The 12,917-nt window shown below is 40.3% G+C and overlaps 1 protein-coding gene across 2 annotated transcripts in view; it reads left to right on the top strand.

The window, feature by feature from the left end:
- Positions 1-12,917, top strand: part of POLR1A (RNA polymerase I subunit A) — a 70,512-nt gene that overhangs the window by 31,161 nt on the left and 26,434 nt on the right. For both annotated transcript variants that reach the window (XM_004742344.3, XM_045079110.1), the window contains exons 15-16: positions 11,175-11,324; positions 12,519-12,702. In XM_004742344.3, coding sequence (XP_004742401.1) covers positions 11,175-11,324; positions 12,519-12,702 — 334 coding nt within the window. The remainder of the gene's footprint in view (positions 1-11,174; positions 11,325-12,518; positions 12,703-12,917) is intronic.

The raw sequence follows: 12,917 nt of genomic DNA, 5'->3' as shown, positions 1-12,917 counted from the left end.
TGAGGCCTTAGAGAACTTCAATGGCATGCCCAAGTCTGTAGGAGGCAGAGTTGGAATTCAGACGCAGGATTCCTAGCTCCTAAGAGATCATGCTGTGCTTCCTGTCAAAGTAATGAAATAATGGTGTGTGTGGCGATAAAATAATGAAATACAGTAGTGTGTGTGTTTCTGCTGTTGTCTGGGTCTCCAGTTTTAACCTTAAGGTCTAACTCCTCATCAGCTGCGTGATCTTGGCTTTGTGGGCCTCCTTTCTTCATCTAGAATACAAAGGGCTCTGGGTGATGATCTCTCAGGTCTCTTCCTGCTCAGTAGTTTTTTAAGTCTGCACACCTGCGGCCTGACTGGTTTTCCGTTGTTAACCCAGCCTTGCGTTCTGGGCAGCCCTTACTTGTCATGAGATATTACCCCATCTGTGTATTTTTAAATTCACTTTGCTCAAGTTTGGTTGAGAATATTTTTGCACTTGTGTTGGTGAGGGATGCAAGCATACCTCGTTTCGTTACACGTTGCTTTATTGAACTTCACAGGTACTGTGTTGTTTACTCCTCGAAGGTTTATGGCTCCCCGGCATTCAAGCGGTTTTGTATGCTTTGTTTCATTTTTCATTGCATTTATTGGTGCCATTTTCCCAGCAGCATTTGCTTACTTCATGTCTCCATGTCACATTTTGGTAATTCTCACAAAATTTCAAACTACTTCATTATCTTGTTTGTCATGGTGATCTGTGATTAGTGATTACAACTTAAATAAAGCTCAGGTGATGGTTAGCATTTTTAGCACTAAAGTATTTTTTAAAAATTCAATTTTGTTAACATATAGTGTATTAATAGTTTTAGAGGTAGAATTTAGTGGTTCATCAGTTGCGTGTGACACTCAGTGCTCATTAATTACATCACGTGTCCTCCTTAATGCCCATCACCCAGTTACCCCATCCCCCCACCCACCTTCCCTCCAGCAACCCGCAGTTTGCACCCTGTAGTTAAAAATCTCTTATGGTTTACCTCCTTCTCTGTTTTTATCTTATTTTTTCCTTACCTTCCCCTATATTCATCTCTTTTGTTTCTTAAATTCCACATAGGAGTGAAGCAGTATTTTTTCAATTAAGGTATATACATTGGCTTTTTAAAATTAATGCTCTTGCACACAGTAAACTACAGTACAGCGTAAACATAACTTCTGTATTCACTGGGAAACTAGAAATTCATTTGACTCACTTTATCCTCATAGTCACTTTATAGTGGTGGTCTGGAACTCACCCCACAATATCTCTAAGATATGCATATACTGATCTGTAGTTTTCTTCTCTTGTAATATCTTTGCCTGGTTTTGTTATAGGGTAATGCAGGGTTCATAGAATGAGTTGGGAAATATTTCCTCTTCAGCTTTCTGTAACTTTGTATTGTATTGGTATTATTTTTTTTCTTAAATGTTTGGTTGAATTAGCCAATGAATCCATCTGGAACTGGACTTTTCTTCATAGGAAGGTTTTTTTAACTAAGATGTCTATCTTTTTAATACATATAGGGCTCTTGAGGTTATCTGTTTCTTCTTGAATGAGCCTCAGTACTTTGTGATTTAGATGACTTTTTCTCATAAGTTTTTAAATTTATAGGCATAAAGTTATAATATTTCTTTACTATTCTATCTACAGAATCTATAGGGGGGGTCAGCTCTCTCGTTTCTGATATTGGTGATTTAAATTTTTCTTTCTTTCTTTTTTTTTTTTTTTAAGTAATCTCTGTGCCCAATGTGGGGCTCAAACTCATGACCCTGAGATCAAGAGTTGCATGCTCCTCTGACAAAGCTAACCAGGCACCCTGATTTGTGTCTTTTTTCTTTTTTCCTGATCAGTTTGCTTAGAAATTTATTAGTTTTGCTCTCAAAGAACCAGCTTTCATTGACTTTCTTTATTTTTCTGTTTTCTATTTCATTGATTTCACTTTGATCTAATTTTTCTTTTCTTCTGTTTACTTTGGGTTTGATTTGCCCTTGTTTGTCTCATCATTTAGATTGAAGCTGAAATCACTTATATGAGACCTTTTTCCCCTTTTTTTTTATATAGGCATTTCATAAGTTTTCCCCTTAAGTTCTGCTTAAGCAGCATCGCTTAAGTTATTATGTTGTTTTCATTTTCATTCAAATACTTGCTAATTTGCCTTTTGATTTCTTTTTGACCCATGAGTTAATTAAAAGTCCATTATTTAGTTTCTACATACTTAAGAGATTTTCCAGATGTCTTTGTTATGGATTTCCAATCTAATTTCACTCTGGCAAGAAAACATATGTTGGGTGACTGGAATTCTTTTAAAATTTATTGATGTTTGTGTATGAGATTATGTTTACTATGGTGTATCTTGGTAAATATTGTGAGCCCATAAAAATAATGTATACTCGGCTATTCTTAAATCAAGTGCTCTAAAATGTCAGTTAATAAATAGTTCAAGTCTACTGTCTTTGCTGATCACTGTCCTTCATTGCCTGGTGTCCACTGTCTTAAAAACCATGGTTTCATGATCATGTCTGCTTTTGCTGTTGTTTTTGGTGGAAGAGTCATTAGGTCACTGTTGCTCTAGCTTGGCCAGAAGTGGAAGTCAGTTTAACTGAATAGATGGGGAATTTTGCAATTTAAGATTAAAATCTGTAAGTATGGATTGTTTGGTTCAAGGAGTGGTAACCTTTTTCTGTAAGCCAGACAATAAATAGTTTAGGCTTTGCAGGTCATACAGGCTCTGTTGCAACTACTCAGCTCTGCCGTTGTAGCATGAAAGCGGCCATAGACAAAACATAAATGAATGAGCGTGACTGTGATCCAATTACCTACTTACAAAAACAGGTGGTAGACCAGATGAGGCCTATAGGCTATAGTTTCCTGGCTTCTGACTTAGTTGGCCATATGTATTTGTCTGCTTTATTATTTTTATTTCTATTATTTTTATTATTTCTGTTTATTTGTCTTCATCTTATAAGCCATCTGAAGTTCTCTTGGAAGTGAATGATTATATTTTAAGTAGTTGTCCAGAATTTATTAGAATTTTATTTAAACATAAGCTATGTGTTCAAAATAGAACTAAATAGTGGGCAAAGAATATATATCTAGAACCATAAATATGTTGATTCCCTTCAATCTGGGAATCTAGCCAAAGGAAACAGTCTGAAATGTAGAAAAAGCTACTTGAAAAAAGTAGCCTGTTATACCACCGTTGATGGAGGTGGAAAATTAGAAAAACCTGGATATTTTACATTGGCACTAAGGAAACTGTGGAACATCCGTTTGTGAAGATATTATGTAGCTGTTTAAAATAGTGGTTTTAAAAGACCATATTGTGAAACAGCCTGGGAAATTTTTCTGACCTAATGTTGAAAACAAAAATAGACTACAGCATTCTCTGTGTGTTCATTGTCACAACCATGTTAAGCACATAAGTGAGAAAATGTGTGGCATGGAAAAGATTAGAATGATGGAATAATTTGGTCATGTTAGGAATCATTTTCATCTTACAGTGTTTCTGGGCCAAGATTATTACCATTTAATTAGTAAAACTAGAGAATAGGCCCAGGTTTTACTTGTGTCACAGTTAAGGTTTTTTGGTGTTTTTGCAAGGTTGCCACAGGCTGTTACTTCTTTGCAAGTAGGTGTAAAAGAAAAGAATGACTGCCATGCACAAGAATTTGATGGTGGCTCAGTCTGATTCTGCAGAGAAAAGCCATGTGTAGAATTAGGAGATAAGGAGCTTCACCTAGGTGCTCTATTTGTACCCCAAAATCAAGTCTTAGGCTCCTTCTCAAGGGCATTTGAGGCAGCCTCTTGAGTGCTTTACTCTCATTTAAGAATCTGAGGTCTCAGCATTTGTTGAAAGAGCATATAAAGGAAAAGGATTTGCCTGTCATTGTATATATCTCAAGTGTTCAGCTTAGTGAACATTCACAAAGTAAATACACCTTTGTAAAATCACCCAGACGAGAAAGTAGAATCTCACCAGCACTCCCAGAAGACCCCTGCAGACCCCAATCTATTTTTACCCCTCTCTGAAGATGGCCCCCCAACCTGACTTTGAACACTGTTATTAATTACATTTTGTCTTTTTTTTTTTTTTGAACTGTATGTAAATGGAATGGTCAGTCATATCTCTGCGTAAGTCATTCATGGTATCACATAGCAAGAGTTCATTGCTGTATAGTATTCCATTGTGTAACGCTGCCATCATATATTTACTCTTTTACTCTCCAGCAACATGTGGCTTGTCTTCATTTGGCTATTACAAATAGGGTTATTATCACCATTCTTGTATATCTTTTGTGAAACATACACATTCATTTTGTAGGCTAGATACCAAGGAATCAAATTGTTGAATCATAAGATCTATGTTTAACATTAATAGATTTATTAATAAACATTTTTCCAAAGTGCTACCAGCAGGGTATGAGAATTCTAGTTACTTCCTATGCTCAGCGGAAGTTGAATTATTGTACCATTTGTTTCCATTAGTTTTATTTTAGCCATTCAGATGGGTGTGTAGTAGCACCTTATTATGGTTGTAACTTGCATTTTCTTACTGATAAGTGAGGTTGAGTACGTCTTCATATGCTTATTGGCCATTAGGGGATCATCACTTGTGAAGTGCTCATTGGAGTCCTTTTCTTGTTTTCTATTCCATGCCATTTTCTTATAAATAAGTAAGGGTTTTTTTTTTATATGTTCTTGTGTTCGTCCATTGCCAAATTTTTGCCTTTTTACCCAGTGCTGTTTTCTAATGATCAGAGCTTTTTTATTACTATAATTCACCAGCATGTGCTGTTCAAAGCTACTCCTGTATAAGTGCCTGTCCTGAGGGCATCAAGATATTCCCTTGTGTCATTGTCCAGTAGCTCTACTGTTTTACTTCCACACTTAAGTTTACTTGTCTGCGTGGAATTGATATTTGTGGGTGTGTGCGATATAAGGTAGGGGATTCCTTTTCTCCCCCATATGGCTCTCCAGTTAATATAACATCATTTGTTGAAAAGACCAGCATTTTTCCACTTCTCTTTAGTATCTCTTGTGTTCATAAATCAACTAGTCACATAGATGGGGGTCTCTTCCTGGCCTCTATTTAATTCCACTGATCTGTTTGATTTCATTGTACCAGTACTACACTATTTTAATTATTGTAGCTTTATAATACTGATTTCTGACAGTAAAAGTCTCCAGCTTTGTTCTTCAAGACTGTCTTGCATATACTTGACCCTGTGTATTTCCATATAAATTTTAAAGTCAGCTTATAAATTTCCCCAAAAATAATACCTTCTAGAATTTTTATTGGGATTACATTGTACCTTTAGATCACTTTAGGGAGAATCAACATATTTACAGTATTGAATCTTTCAAATTATGAACATAGTATGTCCTTCAATTATGTAAGTCTTGTATATCTTTCATTAAATTTATTTCTAGGTATTTCTATTATAGATGGCATTGTTTATTAAATTTTCTAATTATATAGATGTAGAAATACAATTAATTTATGTATATTGTCCCTGTATTCAGCAACCTTCCTGAATTCAGTTATTAGATAAGTGCCTTTCAAATTCTTTTTTTTTTTTTTAAAGATTTTATTTATTTATTTGACAGAGAGAAATTACAAGTACACTGAGAGGCAGGCAGAGAGAGAGAGAGAAGGAAGCAGGCTCCCTGCTGAGCAGAGAGCCCGATGCGGGACTCGATCCCAGGACCCTGAGATCATGACCTGAGCCGAAGGCTTCGGCTTAACCCACTGAGCCACCCAGGCGCCCTCAAATTCTTTTTAACTGTAGAAGTAACAGAAGTTGTTGTTAAACAAGAACACAGTGACCTGAAGGGAAAAAGGAAACATTCCCTCCCTCCCCAACCCTATTCTCCATGTCCACACATACTCTCATAGAAAGTAATTCAGAATGAGATAGAATACCTAGTCAGGAGAACCATGAGTCCTGATTAAATTTGACATTCAGTTTTGAACTTATATTTTAAACCTCTTTATCTGTAACATCCTTGTACCTGAGGCATGAGCTTTCATGACCACCAAGTGCATGGACCTTTTTTGACTGATTTTTAACATGGCTTACTTTGAATGAGCCACCAGGCCTTCCAAAGGGAATTCCGTTATTTCAAGCAGTCTGTATTTTTCTCGGACTACCCTAACTTACTCTGAATATGGCAAGAAGTTCATTAAACTGCCTTCGTGTGCTAGATTAATGGGCAGGACCTTTCTTAAAATTGCTTTGTGATGGATTTAGTTCACTTAATGACATATTGTAGATCCATGTCATTCTTTTTAACCCCTTCTCTGTTGTATCCAGTGATATGGATATACCATAGTTGATTTAACTGGCTTTTTTGGGCAGACATTTAATTGTTACCTGGTTTTTACATTTTACCTAGTGCTGTGGTAAGCACCCACTTACGTTTACACTCAGGCACTTTCTTTGGTTTGTATTTGAGATGAGTTCCTAGCAGTGTGATTGCCAAGTCAAAGGATATATACATTTTAAAACTTTTCTTTTTTTAAAGAAATCCTTTTAATTTTTAAAACATTTTTAAAGTTCAATATTTAAAAAATCCACTTAAAATTCTCAAAGATACTGCTATCTACCCTTCAGTTTAAGAACAGGTTGCAGGTTGTCTTTTCTCCCTAGCATAATACTTTATGACCAGAAAGTAAATTTAACATTTCTAGAATGTTATCACAGGAAGAAGCTTAAAATCCTCTTGTTTGACTTCTGTGTTTTTCTTATTGAGATGTAATTCATATTTAACTTAAAATTTATGATTTTTAAAAGGGTATAATTCAAAGATTTTTAGTATGCCTGCTGTGTTGTATAACAATCACTACTAGCTAATTCCAGAACATTTCCATCATCCCTGAAAGGAACCCCGTACCTATTACCAACAGTCTCAATTCCTCCCTCCCTCATTCCAAAGTAGTCACTTTCTGTCTCTGTGGATTTGCCTCTTTTGGACATTTCATGTAACTGATACCTTAGAACAGGTAGCCTTTTGTGACTTGCTTCTTTTACTTAATATAATACTTTGAAAATCCACTCATATTGTAGCGTGAACAGGACTTCATTCTTTTTTATGGCTGGATGATATTCCATTGTATGGAAATAGCTCATTTTGTTAGTCAGGTGATAAATGGATAATATAGGTTGTTCCCCTCTTGATAATTTTAAATAAAGCTGCCATGTATATTCATGTACTAGTTTTTGTGTGATGATGCATTTCAGTTCTCTTGGCTAAGGGTGGAATTGCTGGGTCATATGGTATTGCTATTTTTAACTTTTTTAAGGAACTACCAAACTGTTTTCCCAAACAGCTGTACAATTTTACATTCCTACCAGCAATGCCTGAGCATTTTTAACTTTTTTTTTTTTTTTTAAGATTTTATTTATTTGTCAGAGAGAGAGAGAGCGAGAGTGAGCACAGGCAGACAGAGTGGCAGGCAGAGACAGAGGGAGAAGCAGGCTCCCTGCCGAGCAAGGAGCCCGATGTGGGACTCGATCCCAGGACGCTGGGATCATGACCTGAGCCGAAGGCAGCTGCTTAACCAACTGAGCCACCCAGGCGTCCCCATTTTTAACTTTTTTAGGAACTACCAAACTGTTTTCCCTAACAGCTGTACGATTTTACATTCCTACCCGCAATGCCTGAGCATTCTAATTGCTCCACATTATGGACTCTTCCATTGATCAGTATGTCAATCTTTATGCCATCGTTGTGTCCTTTGTTGTATTGAAATCTGGAAGTATGTGTCTTCTAACTATGTTCTTCTTTTTCAAGATTGTTTTGGTCATTCACGTCTTTTGCATTTCCTTGTAAATTTTAGGATCAACGTGTTCATTTATACAAAACTTGCAGTTGGAATTTCAGTAAGGTTTGCACTGAACCTGTAGATCGATTTGGGGACCCTTGCCATCTTAGCAATATTAAGTCTTCTGATCCCTGATGTCTTTCCATTTTATTTAGATTTTCTTTAATTTCTTTCAACATTGTGTTAGACTTTTCAGTGTATGAATTTTACACTTCTTTGCTTTAAATTTATTCCTGAGTATTTTCTTTTTTGATACTTTTTTAAACTGAATTATTTTGTTAATTTCATTTTCAGATGGTCATCGTTAATGTATAGAAATAGTAGATTTTCTATGTTGACCTTTGCATCCTTCCTCTGTGCTTAGTAATTTACTAGGTCTCATAACTTTTTTGTGGATTCTTTAGGGTTTTCCATCTAAAGATCATGTCATCTATAAACTGAGGTAGTTTTACTTCTTCCTCTCCAATCTGGCTGCCTTTTATTTTTTTTTGTCTTGCCCAATTGCCCTGGCCAGTACTTCTAGTACATTGTTGAATACAAGTGTGGGAGTAGGTATCTTTTGTCTTGTTCCTGATCTTGGGCAAAAAGTGTCTAGTCTTGGACTGTTTAGTATATATGTATGCATTTTTTAAGATATGATTTATTTAGGGATGCCTGAGTGTCTCAGTTAAGCATCTGCCTTCAGCTAAGGTCATGATCCCAGGGTCCTGGGATCAAGACCCGCATCAGGCTCCGTGTTCAGTGTGGAGCCTGCTTCTCCCTCTGCCTGCTTTTCACCCTGCTTGTACTCTCTCTCTCTGGCAAATAAATAAATAAAATCTTCAAAAAATATATTTATTTTGAGAAAAGAAGAGTCTGCAAGTGGGGGGAGAGACAGAGGGAGAGACAGAATCTCAAGCAGATTCCCCACTGAGCATGGAACCTGACCTGGGGCTGGATCCCACAACTGGGAGATCATGACCTGGGCTGAAATCAAGAATTGGATGCTTAACTGACTGAGCCACCCAGGTGACCCAACCACCGAGTATATTAACTATGGGTTTTCATAAGTGCCTTCTTTTCAGGTCAATACCATTCCCTTCTATTCCTATTCTGCGTGTTTTTATCATGAAAGGTTGTTGGAATTTGTCAAGTGCTTTGCTTCTTCTGCGTTCTTGTTTTTATAGACAAGATGGCGGGTCGTATTTCCTTGTCCTCTGATGGTTGGCTATGTGTGCTTGCTTCCTATCCTGACTGTGCCCAGCCTGCCAGTCCATGCTGTGGTGATTTAGTTGAGGTGCAGCTTGTGGTCAGCCTCACAGGGAAGCCTCACCCTCCTGTTTTACTTCCTCTCCCTTGTCTGGCAGTGCTAGCTTTCTGGAGAGTGCGGTTATGGCCCTACCGGTCATCTTCCGTTGAGGCAGAGTGTTGTCTGCTTTCTTTAAGGATGATACATAAAGACGCCACTCTGTGGGGCCTGGTGCAGGTGTACAAATAGTTATTTACTGATGCCTGCTGATGGCTCCCAGCCCCTCCTTAGCCCGCATGCCTGTTGCCCTGGCCTCTTTGCACCTTGCCTGCTACATCTTTGGGAATGTGTGCTTTTGCCCCTCTCTGGAGTCATGGTTATACCCAGGCACAGCTGCCCCCACCTGGGTTCTCAGTGGAGCAGCTGCTTCAGAAATCGCCCCCCCAACCTCCAGTTAGCAGCCACTTATTGAGTGGGTGGCAACCGTGATGCACCCAGCTGGGGCAAAGGAAGGAAAGACTCCCCAGTCTCTCAGTATCCATGATTAATCCCTGTTGAATGACTTTATTTCTGGTGTTAGTTCTGTAAATCCTAATTGGGTGGGAGCCGTCAGGTTGCCCGTCATGTAACCAGTGGATCCTGTGGTGTTCCTCACGTGGAGACTATCCCATGGTGCTCCTTCCTCACTCAGCTTTAATAACCGCTTCTGAAGTCCTGGTCCTTCTTGTCAGTGTCACTCAGCAGGCTTATTCTCTGAGAAATTTACGTAGCCTCAGTGTCTAGACCATGAATGTATTTGGAACAGGTGGGCCTGTTAAAAGTAAAATCAGAGCATGTCACTCCTGTGATCAGAACCTCCCGAATAGCTTTCCTTCTCACTCAGACTAAAAGCCTCCTGCCTGAAATGCATGGTCTGATCTCTGCATGGTTTGCTTCCTCACCACCTTGTTGGCGGGGCCTTCCCTGCCTGTCTTACTGAAAATCCTGAATACTCCTTCCCCTTTCCCCCTTGCTCTCCTTGGGGTTCTCCTTCCCTGTTTTGTTTTCCTCCAAGGACAGTCCCCTTTGGGAAGGAAGGTTCCAGTGAAGGCAGACTGATTCATTCGTGATGCTTCCCAGCACGGGGCCCATTGTAAGCACTCAGTAGAGCATTGCTGAAAGAACAGGTGGATTTTATCTCCCCTGCAAATGAGCGGTGCTAACCCGAAGAGCACAGTCATTTTGCCCCTCGGTACGTGACCAGTCAGTGGTAGACCAGAGACTCTGGAACATCCTCTCATCTCTGAAGCTTCTCAGTCAGATTATCCAGGCCTCATGTGTGAAGCCCTTCAGAGGGAGAGCTCTCCCTTCCTTCTTTCCTTTGCACCCACTGGAAAGTCAAAGCTCTTCTGTGGGAGGGTGTTATTGACCATAATTTTGGTGACTCATCTGTTTTGATGTGGCCTGAAGATGAAATAAGGATGCCTCTGAAGAGTGTTCTTCAACCTTTGCCTCAGTCCTGGAACTGACATCATGTTGGGGCTGACCTCTGGCAGAGGACAGCGCTGTGACCCCCACCATCTCTCAACCCTGCTGTCATTGCTTTTACTTTTTTACTACATACTCAAATCTTTCTCTACTGTGACCCCACAGCAGTTTACTTTTTTCTTCTCTGTCCTTTGGGTCTATTCAGGGACTTCATCTTCAGTTCTAGAAGATTGTTCACTTTAAAGATTATTTTAGGAGGGGCACCTGGGTGGCTCAGTCAGTTAAGCATCTGCCTTCAGCTCAGGTCATGATCTCCAGGTCCTGGGATCGAGCCCTGAGTGGGACTCCCTGCTTAGCCAGGGGATCTGCTTCTCTCTCTCAAAAAAGAATTTATTTCAGGAAATAAGAGTGCCAGTGAAATTCTTAATGGTGTATATCTGTTTCTGTTCCTAAGCCCCCTCTTACGGCATGTAAGTGGAGAACAATTGAGATCAGCTTGTCCCACAGAGGTGGAAATGTGTGGTTTTCTTGCTCTATCTACAGATCATCAGAATGGAGTTGTTTGGCTTCGGGGGATGAACAGGGCCAGGTTGTCCTAAAAGGGAACTCCCCTTTTCTCCCCACAATCAGCAGCATCTTTCTTTTCTTTCCAGGTTGTGTCAACGCTGCTCATAAACATAATCCCAGAAGACCACATCCCACTGAGCTTATCGGGAAAGGCGAAGATCAGTGGCAAAGCCTGGGTACAGGAGCCCCCTCGGCCTGTTCCTGGCTTTAACCCTGACTCCATGTGCGAGTCCCAGGTGTGGCTGCCTAGCTGTGCGGTTGGAGACATCTACTCTCAGGTTTAGACAAATGGATATAAAACAGAGACGGAGAAAGGGAGACTCAGGTCATGGCTTTCAAGAGAGGTAGTTGTGCCCAAATGGGTGTCACTTTTGGTTTTAGAAAGGGTCAGAGTTGATTGGTGGTATTTAAACCTCCATATAAACCTTCCAACCACTTGGGAAGCAGAAGGCCTCTGGACTCAATTCTGCAGAACTTGCAAATGCAGAACCCATGTTTTCCTTTGAAACCCCTGAGTAGCTCAAGTTCACGGATCTGCTGTGAGGTTGCACAACTTCCGGCTCCAGCCCTCGGGAAACAGGGCTCCTGCAAGCCAGCCAGATAGTGGCCCCACACTAAAGACTTCCAACCTTAAGTCCCCAGCTCACACGTGCTTTGTCACAGGAAGTAGCAGACATTCCATTTAGAACTGAAGCTGCCGCTTTTCTTTCCCTTTAGAGATCAAGGGCTTAATGTGTGCTACATTATGCGGCTAGCAGTCCTTCCTTTAATTAGCTTCTGATGCTTTAACCCAACTTTGGAAAGTGCAAATGCCTGAGAAGATATTAGAAAGCTTATGTTGGTTTTTTGTTTTGTTTTGTTTAAAGATTTGTTTATTTTATTTGACAGATAGAGGCTTATGCTGTTCTTACTTGTAGAGTCCAAGGGGAGGAAGAACCTAGGCCAAGGTTGTGCTCATGGAGTTTATACTCCAGATGCTCTCATTTCTAGTCATAAGGTCCTTGGAAAGGGTACTTGACCTCCAGTCAGTATGGGTGGGGTTGTGCTGCAGGGGGACAAGAAAACAAGCAAAATGTCCCGGGGGGGAGGGGTGCTGGTAATAGTCCCTAGCAAACATAATTGAAAAATATGGGTCTTTATGTCCTCCTCTCCTTTATTTAGGAAAAATATATTAGTTCCACTTATAAGCTACATATTTCTCTTTTGTTTGTGTTTTTGTTTAAATTCTAGTTAGTATAGTGTAATATTGGTTTCAGGAGTAGAATTTAGTGATTCATCACTCCCTGCATCTTCCTTTCCATCAATAACCTGTGGCAGGTTACTGTGGAGGGACGTACACAATAAGGTTAATAAAACACAGGAAAAGGAGGGGGTGGCTCACACAAGAGGGGTCTCCTCTGTTCCAGCACTGGTGGTTGTCCCCTCCACAGGTGATCATCAGAGAAGGGGAGCTGCTGTGTGGGGTGCTGGACAAGGCGCACTACGGGAGCTCTGCCTATGGCCTGGTCCACTGCTGCTATGAGATCTATGGTGGGGAGACCAGCGGCAAGGTTCTCACCTGCCTGGCCCGCCTCTTCACTGCCTACCTGCAGCTCTACAGAGGTTTCACCTTGGGTGAGTGCTCGGCAAGTGGCCCTGGGGCTCCCCTCTCTCCTGGCCAGCATGGCCATCAGGATGTCTCCCTGACTCTACTAGCAGCTTCCAGGGGAGGGACAGGCTCCTATAACCATGTCCTCTCTTGGTTGCCACCACCATGTCACAGACCTGGTCCTTTCCCGTGCTTTCCGCCCTTCCCCCACCCAGTGTTTCTTCCGGCTCCTCAGTCCCCA

Source organism: Mustela putorius, unplaced genomic scaffold, assembly GCF_011764305.1.
Source record: "Mustela putorius furo isolate JIRA1106 unplaced genomic scaffold, ASM1176430v1.1 tig00000281_pilon_pilon_pilon, whole genome shotgun sequence".
NCBI classification, from domain to species: domain Eukaryota; kingdom Metazoa; phylum Chordata; class Mammalia; order Carnivora; family Mustelidae; genus Mustela; species Mustela putorius.
The sequence above is the reverse complement of the archived record's forward strand: the minus strand, read 5'-3'. Positions and strand labels throughout refer to the sequence as shown.